The sequence below is a fragment of the Staurois parvus genome, unplaced genomic scaffold (assembly GCF_062004578.1).
Source record: "Staurois parvus isolate SC_StPar_1 unplaced genomic scaffold, SC_StPar_1.0 ptg000827l, whole genome shotgun sequence".
In the NCBI taxonomy this organism is placed as follows: Eukaryota; Metazoa; Chordata; class Amphibia; order Anura; family Ranidae; genus Staurois; species Staurois parvus.
The window spans coordinates 5,528,508-5,540,788 of NW_028318623.1; the positions used below are offsets into that span (position 1 = coordinate 5,528,508).

Consider the following 12,281-nt stretch of genomic DNA (forward strand, 5'->3'; position numbering starts at 1 on the left):
GATCCCCCAGCATCAATAGGCTCTCCAGTACACCCCTGCACCCCTTGCCATTACATAATTCAGTGCTGGAGGTGCCATAACTGTGTTTTACCATGTTCCTGCTGAAAAAAAAGGTCTGTGTGTGGGTACAGTATATATACAGTATGTATGTATATATATATATATATATATATATATATATATATATATATATATATATAATGTCATAAAATACAAACACAATGCTATATTTTTAATATTTATTTAAAACTTTATTTATATTTACAGAGTATAATTATTTACAAATATACAATATTTAGAAATGTGCAATATGAAGGGTTTGTCAGACGAGAAAGACGACAACAGGAGTTCTTAAAATGATCGGACACTTAATAGTAAAGCTCTTCTTCCACCCAACCTGCAAAAAATAAGAGGAAGCAATTAATAATGAATCCTATTTACATATCACAGTTTTAAAGCCTATAAATATTATGTTGTCATTATTTGAAAAAAATATTTAAACTTGGGACAGTGCTAAAACAATTAACAAATTTATGATTTTAATGTATGTAGTTATCAGAAGCAAGATTCCCATATGATAAGACCATGATGGGGGCAGCCATTCCCTGGCACATGCTAATTCTAAGCGATGAAGCTAAGCCTTTTCACCATGTCACTGCCCCAATGATTTCCCGTATGTGGTCTATAAGACAGATAATGGTTACTGCCATCAGAACTCATAATTTAAGGTGATGGAACTATAACAGATCCAATCATGGATCTTCTAGAGCAGGGGTGTCAAACTGGTGGCCCTCCAGCTGTTGCAAAACTACAAGTCCCATCATGCCTCTGCCTTTGGGAGTCATGCTTGTAACTGTCAATCTTGCAATGCCTCATGGGACTTGTAGTCTGGCAACAGCTGGAGGGCCACCAGTTTGACACCCTTGTTCTAGAAGTACCATTCCTATATCAAGTTTGATTAAGGCAAGCACACACTCCATCAAAGAGAGGAAATAAGGTGTGGGACCTTAAATGTACCCCAAAGAAGGATATTACTATAACATGCTGCCATCAGAACCTTAAAGCAGAGCTCAACCCAAAAGGGGAAGTTCCGCTTTAAGCATTTGTCCCCCGCTCCCCATTAAGGATTGACACCTTTGGGGAGCGGGTACCCGAATTTGACAGGTAACCACTCCCACTTCCGCTGTGATCGCCTAGGTCAGGGGTAGGCAACCTGCGGCTCTCCAGCTGTTGCAGGATTACAAGTTCCATCATGCCTCTGTAAGTCATAGCTGTAACCAATACCTCATGGGAAATGTAGTTCCACAACAGCTAGAAAGCCGCAGGTTGCCTACCCCTGGCCTAGGCGATCAGAAGTGGAAGTAGGGGTTGCCTACCTCTGGCCTAGGCAATCGGAAGCGGACACATGACAGGTCCCAGAAGACTACGGGGCGATTCACAAAGCGCAGAGCTTCTCATGTATACACAGTGGGCACCCAGTTGTGAAGCCGCAAGCTGTCACAGCTGGGTGCCCACACTGAAGATGCCGGCGACGGGGAGAGAAGACGGCCGGTGAAACCAGCGGTGGTGAGGACATCACTGGACCGAGGGACAGCTAAGTGACTGTATTTTAAAAATCAGCAGCTACAGTTTTTGTAGCTGCTGACTTTTTTTTCAGGTGGAACTCCGCTTTACCAGCAGGGTGCTATGGTTATTATACTTTGAACATTATGCTCCTGCTTACATGATCTTGCCTAATATGCATCACCCCTCAACACCTTTCTTCTTGACCTGGCGTAATGACAATAGTTTGCCATGTTTTATGAAGCTTTTGTCTATTTGTGTGATACTTACTTCCAGGAAACCTCCTTATAAGCAGCTTTCTGATTTCATCATAAACCAAGATCAGGATTGTATATTCAATTCCCACAAACCAATACTGAACTCTGTAAAAGAGAAAAATAGATCCAGGTTGAAAATCTAATCAATCTAAAGGAAAAGGCTTTGCACCTACTTTGCATGTATTTGTATTATATCCATAACTTGAACAGTACTGAAAATACAAAAGAAGATGGGGCCTCTAAAAGTATCAAATTAATTAGCTATTTGGCTATACTTCTCCGATGGATCACAGGCGTGCAGTTCGTTCTGCACTCTTGTGACAGGTTTTCAGCTGACGTCACAGAGCCAGTGCAGGCTTTGAAAAGATCCTGACCAAATGATCGGGATTCACCCAGATGCCTGGATCGGCAGCTAGCTCAGCCTCTCAGCGAGCTACTGGGAGACTGAACCATCTGCTTCCACTCCCTCCACAGCCCAGCGTACCAATGAGCAATGGAGTGGAAAAGCAGAGAGTTGTGAATGACAGTCACCAGCTCTCTACAGCCTGAAGACTGAGAGCTGAACGATCAGTGGTATTTGATTGCTCAGCTCTCAGTCTTAGAGCCACGGGGGACAGATACAGATTTATAAATAAGGGTGGAAATAGAGCTCACCTTTTTATACAGCCAAGAGAACACATATGAGTAATCCCTGGAATTGGGTTGTAAATAAAAGGATAAGGGAAGATTCACCAATATTGGAACTAAACTCAATCAGCATTGACTATTTGTAATCCTCATGCTGCTAGCATTAGTAAATAGATCACAAGGTATATTATATTTACTTGTTTTAAACTGCCTGCATGCCTGAGCTAATTGCAGATGGATTTCTAGGAAGCAAATGCTACAATAATCATCTGCCCTTACTCAAGATGGCTGCCTATAGGAATGCTAGGGGAATGTTTTTCAAAGCAATTTCTGTTGAATATTAAAAATGAATTAAAGTGTTACTAATGTCATTTTTTAAATTAAAATAACAAACATGTTATACTCACCTGCTCTGTGTAGTGGTATTGCATAGAACGGCCCCCAATCCACTTTTAGGATCCCCCACTGGTGATCTTGGCTCCTCCTCTTCTTTGTGTGTCCCCTCAGCCATTTGCTATGGGGCCACACAGAGTCTGCTTGCTCCCGACCTGTGTGTCTATGGAGCCGTGCTCCATAGACACACACAGTGGGACTTAGCTCCACCCCCCCACTTCCTCCTCACTGCATTTGATTGGCAGCAGCAGGAGCCAATGGCTCCTGCTGCTGCTCAAGTGCTGTGTGAAGAGGAAGAGAAGAGATGCAGCAGTCAGGGGCGGACTGACAACTCATGGGGCCCCCAGGCAATAGGGGATCATGGGGTCCCTGTGTCCTCGCCCACACCCAAAAAAGCCTATGAAAAAGCCAATGAAATGTACCAGGGGCATCTCATGGGGCCCCCTACTGGCCCTGGGCCCTCGGGCAGTGCCCAAGTGCTCAAATGGTCAGTCCGCCCCTGGCAGCAGTACACGGCACTGGATCTCTTCTCCCTTCTCTTCCTCTTTATACAGGGAAGGGGGAGGACAAAGGAACAGAAAATGTTTTTACCTTAATGCAAGGAATGCAAGGTTTTTAGCTTTAGTATCACTTTAAATAGCATTTTGAAAGGATATTAAAGCCTTGTTAGTTGCACTTTAATTGCCCAGGATCCTACTATAGACAGTAGTGGTTTTATTTCGGAATGGATAAAAAGCACTTCTGCGTATAACTGTTTGGATACAAAATAGCACACTTGAAAATGAAAAGGCTCATGGATGAATGGCCCTGTTCAGACCTAATCACAGCAACAGCGCTTCATAAGGTAGGGCTGTATAGAGGTAAGAAGCCAATTCCACTTGCATAGTAAAATCTGAAACCTAGACTTTAATACGACTCCAAAAATAACTCTACTCTCTTTAGAGCAAACATCACTTCCATAGTGTCCTCTCTATCATATGTAACGGTGAGCACTATTTACTCTTGATGTTAGCTTGATTTATTTGATACTTTTAGAGGTTCCTCTGTCTTCTTTTGTGTTTCCATTACTATTTAAGCCCTGAACAGGATCATTGCAAAGGCTGACATGGAGGTTTACTCTTGTGAAATACGGACCTAAGACTGAATGACCATGCTCTAGTGGAATTCCAGGGGTTATGATTCTATGGACCAGGGGTCTCCAGACTTTCCAAATAAAGGGCCAGTTTACTTTCATTCAGATTTTAGGGGGGCTGGACTGTGGCCATTGGGAGTATAAATTGTACTGCTGATAGTGGGAGTAAACAATGCATCTTTAGTATTAGGGGGAGGAATAGTGCCCCATTGGTGTCAGTGGTGTATTTAGGTTTCGTGCTGCCCTAGGCAACACAAAAATTGGCTCCCCCACCCGCCCACGGAGAGACCCTGACACTGACAAACACCCCCCTCCCCCACCATAAGATCCTGTCATTGACCAACAACACCCCACCCCAGCCCCACCCGAGAGAGCCTTTCACTACCACCGCCCCCCATACACTGGCAACCCCCCCACCCTGGCAAGAGAGAAGACACTCTCCTTCACGGCTCTGGACATCCCCAGGAATAAGAGTCAGGCTCTGCATACACCATCAAGCAGCCTGCAGCCTCTCTCAGACCCCACCTGGTTACCATGCTGTGTGTGTACTTTCTACCATCCTTTATTTCGGGGGGCAGTGATGCCCCCCTGAAAAATGCTGCTGCCCCCCTGAAAAAATGCCGCCCTAGGCAAATGCCTTGTGGTAAATACACCCCTGGTTGGCGTCAATGGGATATATAGTGCCCCATTGTTGATGTCAGTAACAGTAATTATGCCCCTTTGTTGGTGTCAGTGGCAGGAATAGTGTCTTGCATCAATGGGAGAAAATGTGCTTGAAGGGCCAGATAAAATCAAGCAAAGGGACACATTTTGGAGACCACTGCTATGGACAATTAGAAAAAAAACCAGTATATAATGTAACACGGTAGCACTGTACACTAAATAAATAAAGGGGTATATATGGGCGGCACAGTGGCTTAGTGGTTAGCAAGTCTGCCTTGTAGTAAATGGGTCATGGGTTTGATTCCCGACCATGGCGCCTCCTGCATGGAGTTTGCATGTTCTCCCTGTGCTTGTGTGGGTTTCCTCCCACACTCCAAAGACATGGTGGTAGGTTAATTGGATCATGTCTAAATTGGCCCTAATATGTGTATGTATGAATGTGAGTTAGGAACCTTAGATTGTACACCCCTTGAGGGTTAGGGACTGATGTGAATGTACAATATATATATGTATAAAGCACTGCATAAATTGACAGTGCTATATAAGTACCTGAAATAATATATTACAGGCTATAAACAAAATATGTAAAATCTTGAGCTTTCTGGTACTCACCGAATATTCATGAAATGCAAGGCCTCGTCCATGCCAGGGATATAACACATGAATAATCCAATACCAACTTGTGACAATAATCCCAAAAATATCATTTTATTCCTGTGGACAAGAGAACAATGGTAAAGAAATAGTTTCATAGTTTGCACACTCTTTGTATGGTAGAAAAGTATAACAAAGGAATAGAAGTTAACAACTAATAACAGCTAATAGGCTAATATAAGACAGAACAGGGAGCAAGGCAAGATAGTAGCTTTGCCTCCAATGTATGTTGCCTGCATTAGTACAACCCAGGGGCGGACTGACCATTTGGAAAGTCGGGCACTGCCCAAGGGCCCGGGGTCAGTAGGGGGCCCCATGAGATGCCCCTGGTACTTTTTTCATAGGCTTTTTTGAGTTTGGGCAAGGACAGAGGGGCCCCATGATCTCCTATTGCCCGGGGGCTCCATGAGTTGTCAGTCCGCCCCTGGTACAACCCCTTCTCATTAGACATCATCTGCCTACAAGTACATCATTCTGTGAAAAGTTAGTGAAGGTTAGAGCTGGGCCACAGACATCCAAAGGTCCTTAGCAGGAGCGTATTTAGATTTTGTGCTGTTCTAGGCCACACAGAAAATCTGCCACCCTACCTCTGGGGGTGAGGGTGATGGTTGGGAGCATGTGGAACATGCAGTGGCCTCCCGAGGCAGGTGCGGGGGGTGCGGTCCGCACCGGGGTGACACCGACCGCACGGGGTGACACCGGACCCGCTCCACGAAAAGGTAAGTTGTAAAGCAAGCCGACAATCCCCGCAGGATGGATGGGATCCATCCTGCGGGGATCGTCAGCTTCCTTTACAACTTACCTTTTCTTGGAGTGGATCCGGTGTCACCCTGTATAGGTTGCATGCCGACAATCCTGCGGGAATCGTCATCATGCAACCTATACGGGGTGACACCGGTGTAGCGGCAAGATGTGTCTCCCATGTAGATATGTCCCCCTGAAGCAACTGCGCATGTCCCGGTTTCAACCGGGACATGCACAGTTGCTTCAGGGAGGACATATCTATGTGGGAGACACACCTTGCCGCTACACTGGACCCACTCCAAGAAAATGTAAGTTGTAAAGAAAGTCGACGATCCCCGCAGGATGGATTGGATCCACGGATATCAGAGTATTGCCTACTCTGCTCACTTTTAGGCGCACTCTGAAAACCCATCTCTTCAGGAAAGCCTACCCTGACCCCAGCTAATACTGGAATCCTCTATTCTTCCTACCACTCCATCCCCCATAGCTAATTACCTTTTGTACCACTATCCCCTCCCTCCTAGATTGTAAGCTCCAAGGATCAGGGCCCTCTAATCCCTTGTGTATTGAACTGTATTGTTACTGTACTGTCTCCCTGCATAATGTAAAGCGCTGAGCAAACTGTCGGCGCTATATAAGTCCTGTATTATAATAATAATAATAATGGAGTCTGATCCATTATGCTCAATCCGCAGATCCGATCCATTCTGCAGGGGTGTCACCAAGTGTTACTGCACCGGGTGACACCAACCCTACGGATGCCCCTGGGAACATGTAACAAAAAGGAGGAGGGTTTATCAAAAACAATTATCTCTCTTGTGTGGCTGATATCTTATTTCAGCAGTTGTCAAGAGAGTTAAGCTGGCCATAGAAGGGTCGAATCTCAACAGGTTCAGCAAGGACTGGCCAAGATTTGAACCATCTATAAGCAGGCTGATTGTAACCAATTTGATTGTTGCACGACTTGGGTACAGCTAGCCTGTTGGATTTTCATACAATTATTGCCAGCAGCTATAGCAAATACTCCACTAGAAGGGTTGCCCCATCAACATTGACTATGTTGATGGGGGAATGGAGCAATTTTCTTTCCTTCAACCCACAGAGACCAATCACAGAGCCTGTTGGGTTTTCATACAATTCTTGCCAGCGACTATAGCAATAGCTCCACGGGAGGGATTCCCCCATCAACATTGACTATGTTGATGGGAGAATGGAGTGATTTTCTTTCCTGCAACATGCAGTGACCAGTCAAGATTTGATCTATCTATGGGCAGACTGGGTCTACTTCAGTACAACCAGCAATTGTGTGCAATCACTGTGTTCTCTTCTGTGTTCTGTTGCGAAGGCTCCCACCAAAAAAACACAATGGCTCTGAGGGAGAGATTCCCCCATCAACACTGACTGTGTTCTGGTACCTTTTTCATAGGCTTTTTTGAGTTTGGGCAAGGACACAGGGGCCCCATGATCCCCTTCTGCTGGGGGGCCCCATGAGTTGTCAGTCCGCCCCTGTACCCAGGGTATGAAAACTACTGGCTAATACTGTTAATTCCCAATGAAGAATACAATCAGATCATTCACTCATTGTTACCTGAAAAAGTTGCGGGTAAAGAGAGTGTTTTTCCTTGTCTTTCGGATTAGCGTGTTCATCATCTGGCAGACAACGATACTTATAAAGAACCCTGTGTAACAATACCACTCCAAAGCCAAGCGCTGTTTGAATGTCTGTTAAAGAAAAAAAAATGGACACGGTGTTCATTGTCAGATTTCACTGCCCTGGAAACACATGATTGGATGATTGAAGTCAGTAGAGCTCCCCCTCATTTACTAAGATCTGAAGCAACTGCACTTGTAAAGTGCACAGTCTATTTGCCCTTAGTAAATCAACCCCTATGTTTCCTAGAACTTGGTGTCAGTTAACTCTGGAATTGCACAGGAACGCAGAGTTCCTTTGCGATGTGATTTTCAGCCCATTCATTTGAATGAGCTGAAATCACACTGGATTGCACCAGAAGTTTTTTTAAAAATGCACTGTAACGGATAACATGCTACTGTGCTACTATGCGATCCAGTGCAGGCAAGCACGCTGCATTTGCAATCTACCTTTGGGGTATCATCAGGGGCGGACTGACCATTTGGAAACTCGGGCACTGCCCGAGGGCCAGGGGTCAGTAGGGGGCCCCATGAGAGACCCTGGTACCTTTTTCATAGGCTTTTTTGAGTTTGGGCAAGGACACAGGGGCCCCATGATCCTCTATTGCCCGGGGGCCCCATGAGTTGTTAGTCCGCCCCTGGGTATCATTAACATCACATTGACACCTGCAGCAGATCACACACATCCGATGCGTTTTGAATGTGGTTCGGGAAACATGCCGGGAACATGAGATTCCCATACCACATTCTGGTGTAAAAGAGCCCTTTAGCTAGCCATATACTGAGAAAATGTTGACCGGTTCCTAATGAACCAGATGAGATATGCTCAATGAGTGGCCCCGCGCCATACAACAATTTTGACAAAGTAGCCTGCTGGAAAATGTTTGGCTGAACATCATCCAATCAAATACAATAACCCAGCAGGGTGATTCTTCCATCTGTGTTGTCTAGTGTGGATGGAGGAATCCATTAAGCTGAAGTTATTTGAAGGAACAAGCATGAACAATTTTCTCGTATGATACCAAACTGTACGATTTTCGTTTAATCAGCATCATTTTATAGTTTTCGTCCGAAAATACAATAAAAATACATCGCAATACATGACATCACTTCTTTATTCTGTCCTACAAGAAGTTTCACAACCTTAATAACCTTTTCATTATCAATACTAGCATGCAAAAATAAAAAATAAAAACAGACGATCATTCGTCCAATATTCTCATCATGTGTACGGGAGTTTAGATTTTGAAATGAAAAATCTAGTGTTTGGGGAACTTCCGAGAACAGCAGCTTCTCAAAATCTTTGACCAACAAAGAAATCCTTTTGTTGCCTTCTGAAGCATTAAAACATGAGAGATGCTGCATGTGCCCACTGCTTGATTAAACATGGAATTACCATTTTTGGTTTCTTACCCATTCTTGTCCATAACTGTCCACTAGGTCGTTGATTCTCTTATCCTCCCAAGTGACTCGAATATTAATAGTTCTTGCAGGAAGGAATCCCTGCTCGGTCAATATGGTAAAATAATTCACAAACCCAGCGTACGTTTCCATGGCAGCTGTAAGCGAAGAGGATGGAGTTATGAGTTACTGAGAATGGTTGCAGGCAAAACAATCTAATAATCTATTTCAGGTTTGTTTTTCTGGGCTCATACAGTCCTGATTACATACGTGTAATCTATGACAAAGTTCAAAGAGTTTAATATATAGAGGTTGCGCTAGTGTTTGGACCAGGGTATGTTATCCCAAGCTTCGGATGAGGTTAGAGTTACACCAAAGATCCCAAATTTATGGAATTTAAGGGGACAGTTTCTCTTCCAATAAATTTTTTTGCTCGGTCTTACCTATGTGGAAATAGGAATAACAAAGCAACTCCATGTTCACCAGGCGATCTTTGCGGGGGTTTCGTGGTTTTCGTAACATAATGTCATTTTCTGCCTTTTCATAAGCCAGAGCAATGGATGGGATCTGAGGAAATTTGAGTAAAGGTGTAACATTAGAGAAAGGACAGCCCAATATCATCTTTAGTATGTCCATGTTGGGTGTTTTGTACCTATACTTACAATGTCAGTGCCCAGTTCAATGAAGAGAATGGTGATGGTTCCAAGAGGCAGCGGGCAACTGATAATCACATAGATCATGAAGGGGATCATCTCAGGAATGTTCTTGGTCACTGTATAGGAAATTGACTTCTTCAAGTTGTCGAATATCAAGCGCCCTGTAAGAAAAGAGCAATGAAATTGTGAGAAACTTAACAGATGAATTTCTTTAAATTGTAACTTGTTGAGAGTGGTAATCTGGTTTAGAATCACAAGGGTCATCATGGAACAAGGGCTGTCATCATGGAGCAAGGGCTGTCATCATGGAGCAAGGGCTGTCATCATGGAGCAAGGGCTATCATCATGGATTAATTTTATTTTATTGGAAAGCTAAAGATTTCAGCATTCTAGATTAGATTTGTGTGACCTTCTGATATTATTGAACCCGTATCTTACCTTCTTCTACACCAGTCACAATTGAAGCAAAGTTATCATCCAGCAAAATCATGTCTGCAGTGTGTTTGGCAGCATCCGATCCAGCAATTCCCATGGCAATACCAATATCTGCTTTCTTCAATGCAGGGGAGTCATTCACTCCATCTCCAGTAACAGCCACAATAGAGCCCTAAAAATTATAGAAAACACTACTTAAACAGTGCTCTGCATCAAGGGGTCTCCAAACTTTCAAAACAAAGGGCCAGTTTACTGCCTTTTAAACTTTAGGAGGGGGCAGACTGTTGCCAGTGGGAGTAGAAAATGCCCTGGCATTGTTGGGAGCAAACAATGCCATAGGCTTGGTGGTCAGTGGGAGGAATTGGTCCCCATCATTGGTGTCAGTGGGGGACTTAGTTCCCCATCTCTGGTGTCAGTAGGAAGAACAGTGCCCCATAATTGGTGTCAGTGGAAGGAATAGCGCCCCAAAGGCCAGGTAAAGGAAAGCCAAGGGCCTCAATCAGCCTGCAGGCCAGAGTTTGGATACTACTGCTCTACATACTCTCTTAGATCAATCATAAATAATGTCATAGAAAATATTTGTGGTTCTAAAGGCATGTGTACTTCTCATCTACCCTTGGTGCTCCCATCATATGTTTAAAGCATATGTCAAGGCAAAAATAAAATGCAATAGATCTCTTCAATACATGTACATTCCTGCAAGTTATATCTGTTTAAATACCCTATAAATACAGAAAAATATCAGTCGACCTGCCAGAAATGCACTTAGCTCTCAATTCCTGTTGTGGGCCAACAACACACAATTTTTGTGAACTGAGTGGTGTCAGTCCTGCCCAGTGTCTTTTGCTAAACTACTCAAACACACCCACTTTCAGATCTCTGCAACATAAAGACAAATTGTTCTGTAGTACAAAACAAGAACTAGGAGGACTCTTTGAGATGAAGACAGAAAGTGTGTTTGCAGTGGCATGATTGTGTAGCAGGAGCATGGAAGGAATCCTTTCTACCTGTAAAGCAAGTTAAACATAAAATATTTTGGATGATGCTTCATGAAAAGATTTCCAGTGTAATAAATGATATAGTGAATCAATTTGAGATGTCATGGGAACCCTGGGCCAGCTACACACAAATCCAGATGTCTTCTCCTTTAGACCTAATATCAGCCACCCTTGGAGATCTCTAGGTCCATGTCTTTTTGCTTCCTTTTGTACTTTCTTCCCCCCTTTCTTCTCTTTTAGATTTTGTTGTCTATCTTTTAATGTAAGTAATCTTTCAATTATTTATGAATCAATTATATAAGTGTGGCTTGTTTCAACTTCTATTTTTTGCCCCCTCCCATGTCATCCCTATTTATATTTTTCTTTAGCCTCCTTCTCCAACTTACTAGTCTCTGACACCCCTCAACAATAAGAAGCTTCTGCTGTGGTGATGTCCGTGCAAATACAATTTCTTGGTGATGTTTTAAGATATCGTCCATCTCATCAGAAGACATTTCAAGTAGTTCTCCACCGTTTACCACAGCTGCACAAGCATCTCTGAAAGTAGCAATAATGTTAGATGTTTGTTGGGGAAAATTAAATTAAGAAATAAATTGATTATAAAGTGTGAATAAGATATACTTACCTTGGATTTACACTTTCAATTGGAACTCCAAGCCTTTGCGCAATGTCCTCTACAGTCTCGCTGTTAGGTGATATAATGCCTACACTTTTCGCAATGGCTTTTGCAGTAATTGGATGGTCACCAGTCACCATAATAACCTGTTGTGAACATATCATAGAATTGTTTTCAACACTTGATCTTAGCCAAAAGGCCGAGAAGTGATTCAAAGATATTTTACAAGTAAATAATTGAAATGTTGTTATAGCTTTAAAGGTCATCAGTAATTTGAAAGCATTTTATGATGAGAAATGTGACAATCATCAGATGTTTAACCCTTTGAGGACCGTAAGATTTTGGAACGCCAAAAGAATCAATTTTTTTGTTTTTAAAGTTCGTACACTTCAGTTGCTGTAACTAAGCCATTTCATGAAATAATTGGCAAAAAGCTAGATCCATTTGTTGTTTGTTGATAAGAACTAATATTTTGACTCAAACCAAAAAAAA

At 43.1% G+C, this 12,281-nt stretch overlaps 1 protein-coding gene across 1 annotated transcript in view; it reads right to left on the minus strand.

Moving 5' to 3' along the window:
* Nucleotides 1-225: 225 nt before the first annotated feature.
* LOC149443879 (potassium-transporting ATPase alpha chain 2-like) overlaps nucleotides 226-12,281 on the minus strand; it is a 28,390-nt gene continuing 16,334 nt past the window's right edge. The window contains exons 14-23 of the mRNA XM_089655205.1: nucleotides 11,799-11,935; nucleotides 11,560-11,710; nucleotides 10,179-10,347; nucleotides 9,747-9,901; nucleotides 9,528-9,651; nucleotides 9,097-9,242; nucleotides 7,622-7,755; nucleotides 5,248-5,349; nucleotides 1,834-1,925; nucleotides 226-397 (exon numbers count right to left, since the gene is read on the minus strand). Of these exons, the coding sequence (XP_089511331.1) occupies nucleotides 369-397; nucleotides 1,834-1,925; nucleotides 5,248-5,349; nucleotides 7,622-7,755; nucleotides 9,097-9,242; nucleotides 9,528-9,651; nucleotides 9,747-9,901; nucleotides 10,179-10,347; nucleotides 11,560-11,710; nucleotides 11,799-11,935 (1,239 nt within the window). The 3' untranslated portion in view covers nucleotides 226-368. The remainder of the gene's footprint in view (nucleotides 398-1,833; nucleotides 1,926-5,247; nucleotides 5,350-7,621; nucleotides 7,756-9,096; nucleotides 9,243-9,527; nucleotides 9,652-9,746; nucleotides 9,902-10,178; nucleotides 10,348-11,559; nucleotides 11,711-11,798; nucleotides 11,936-12,281) is intronic.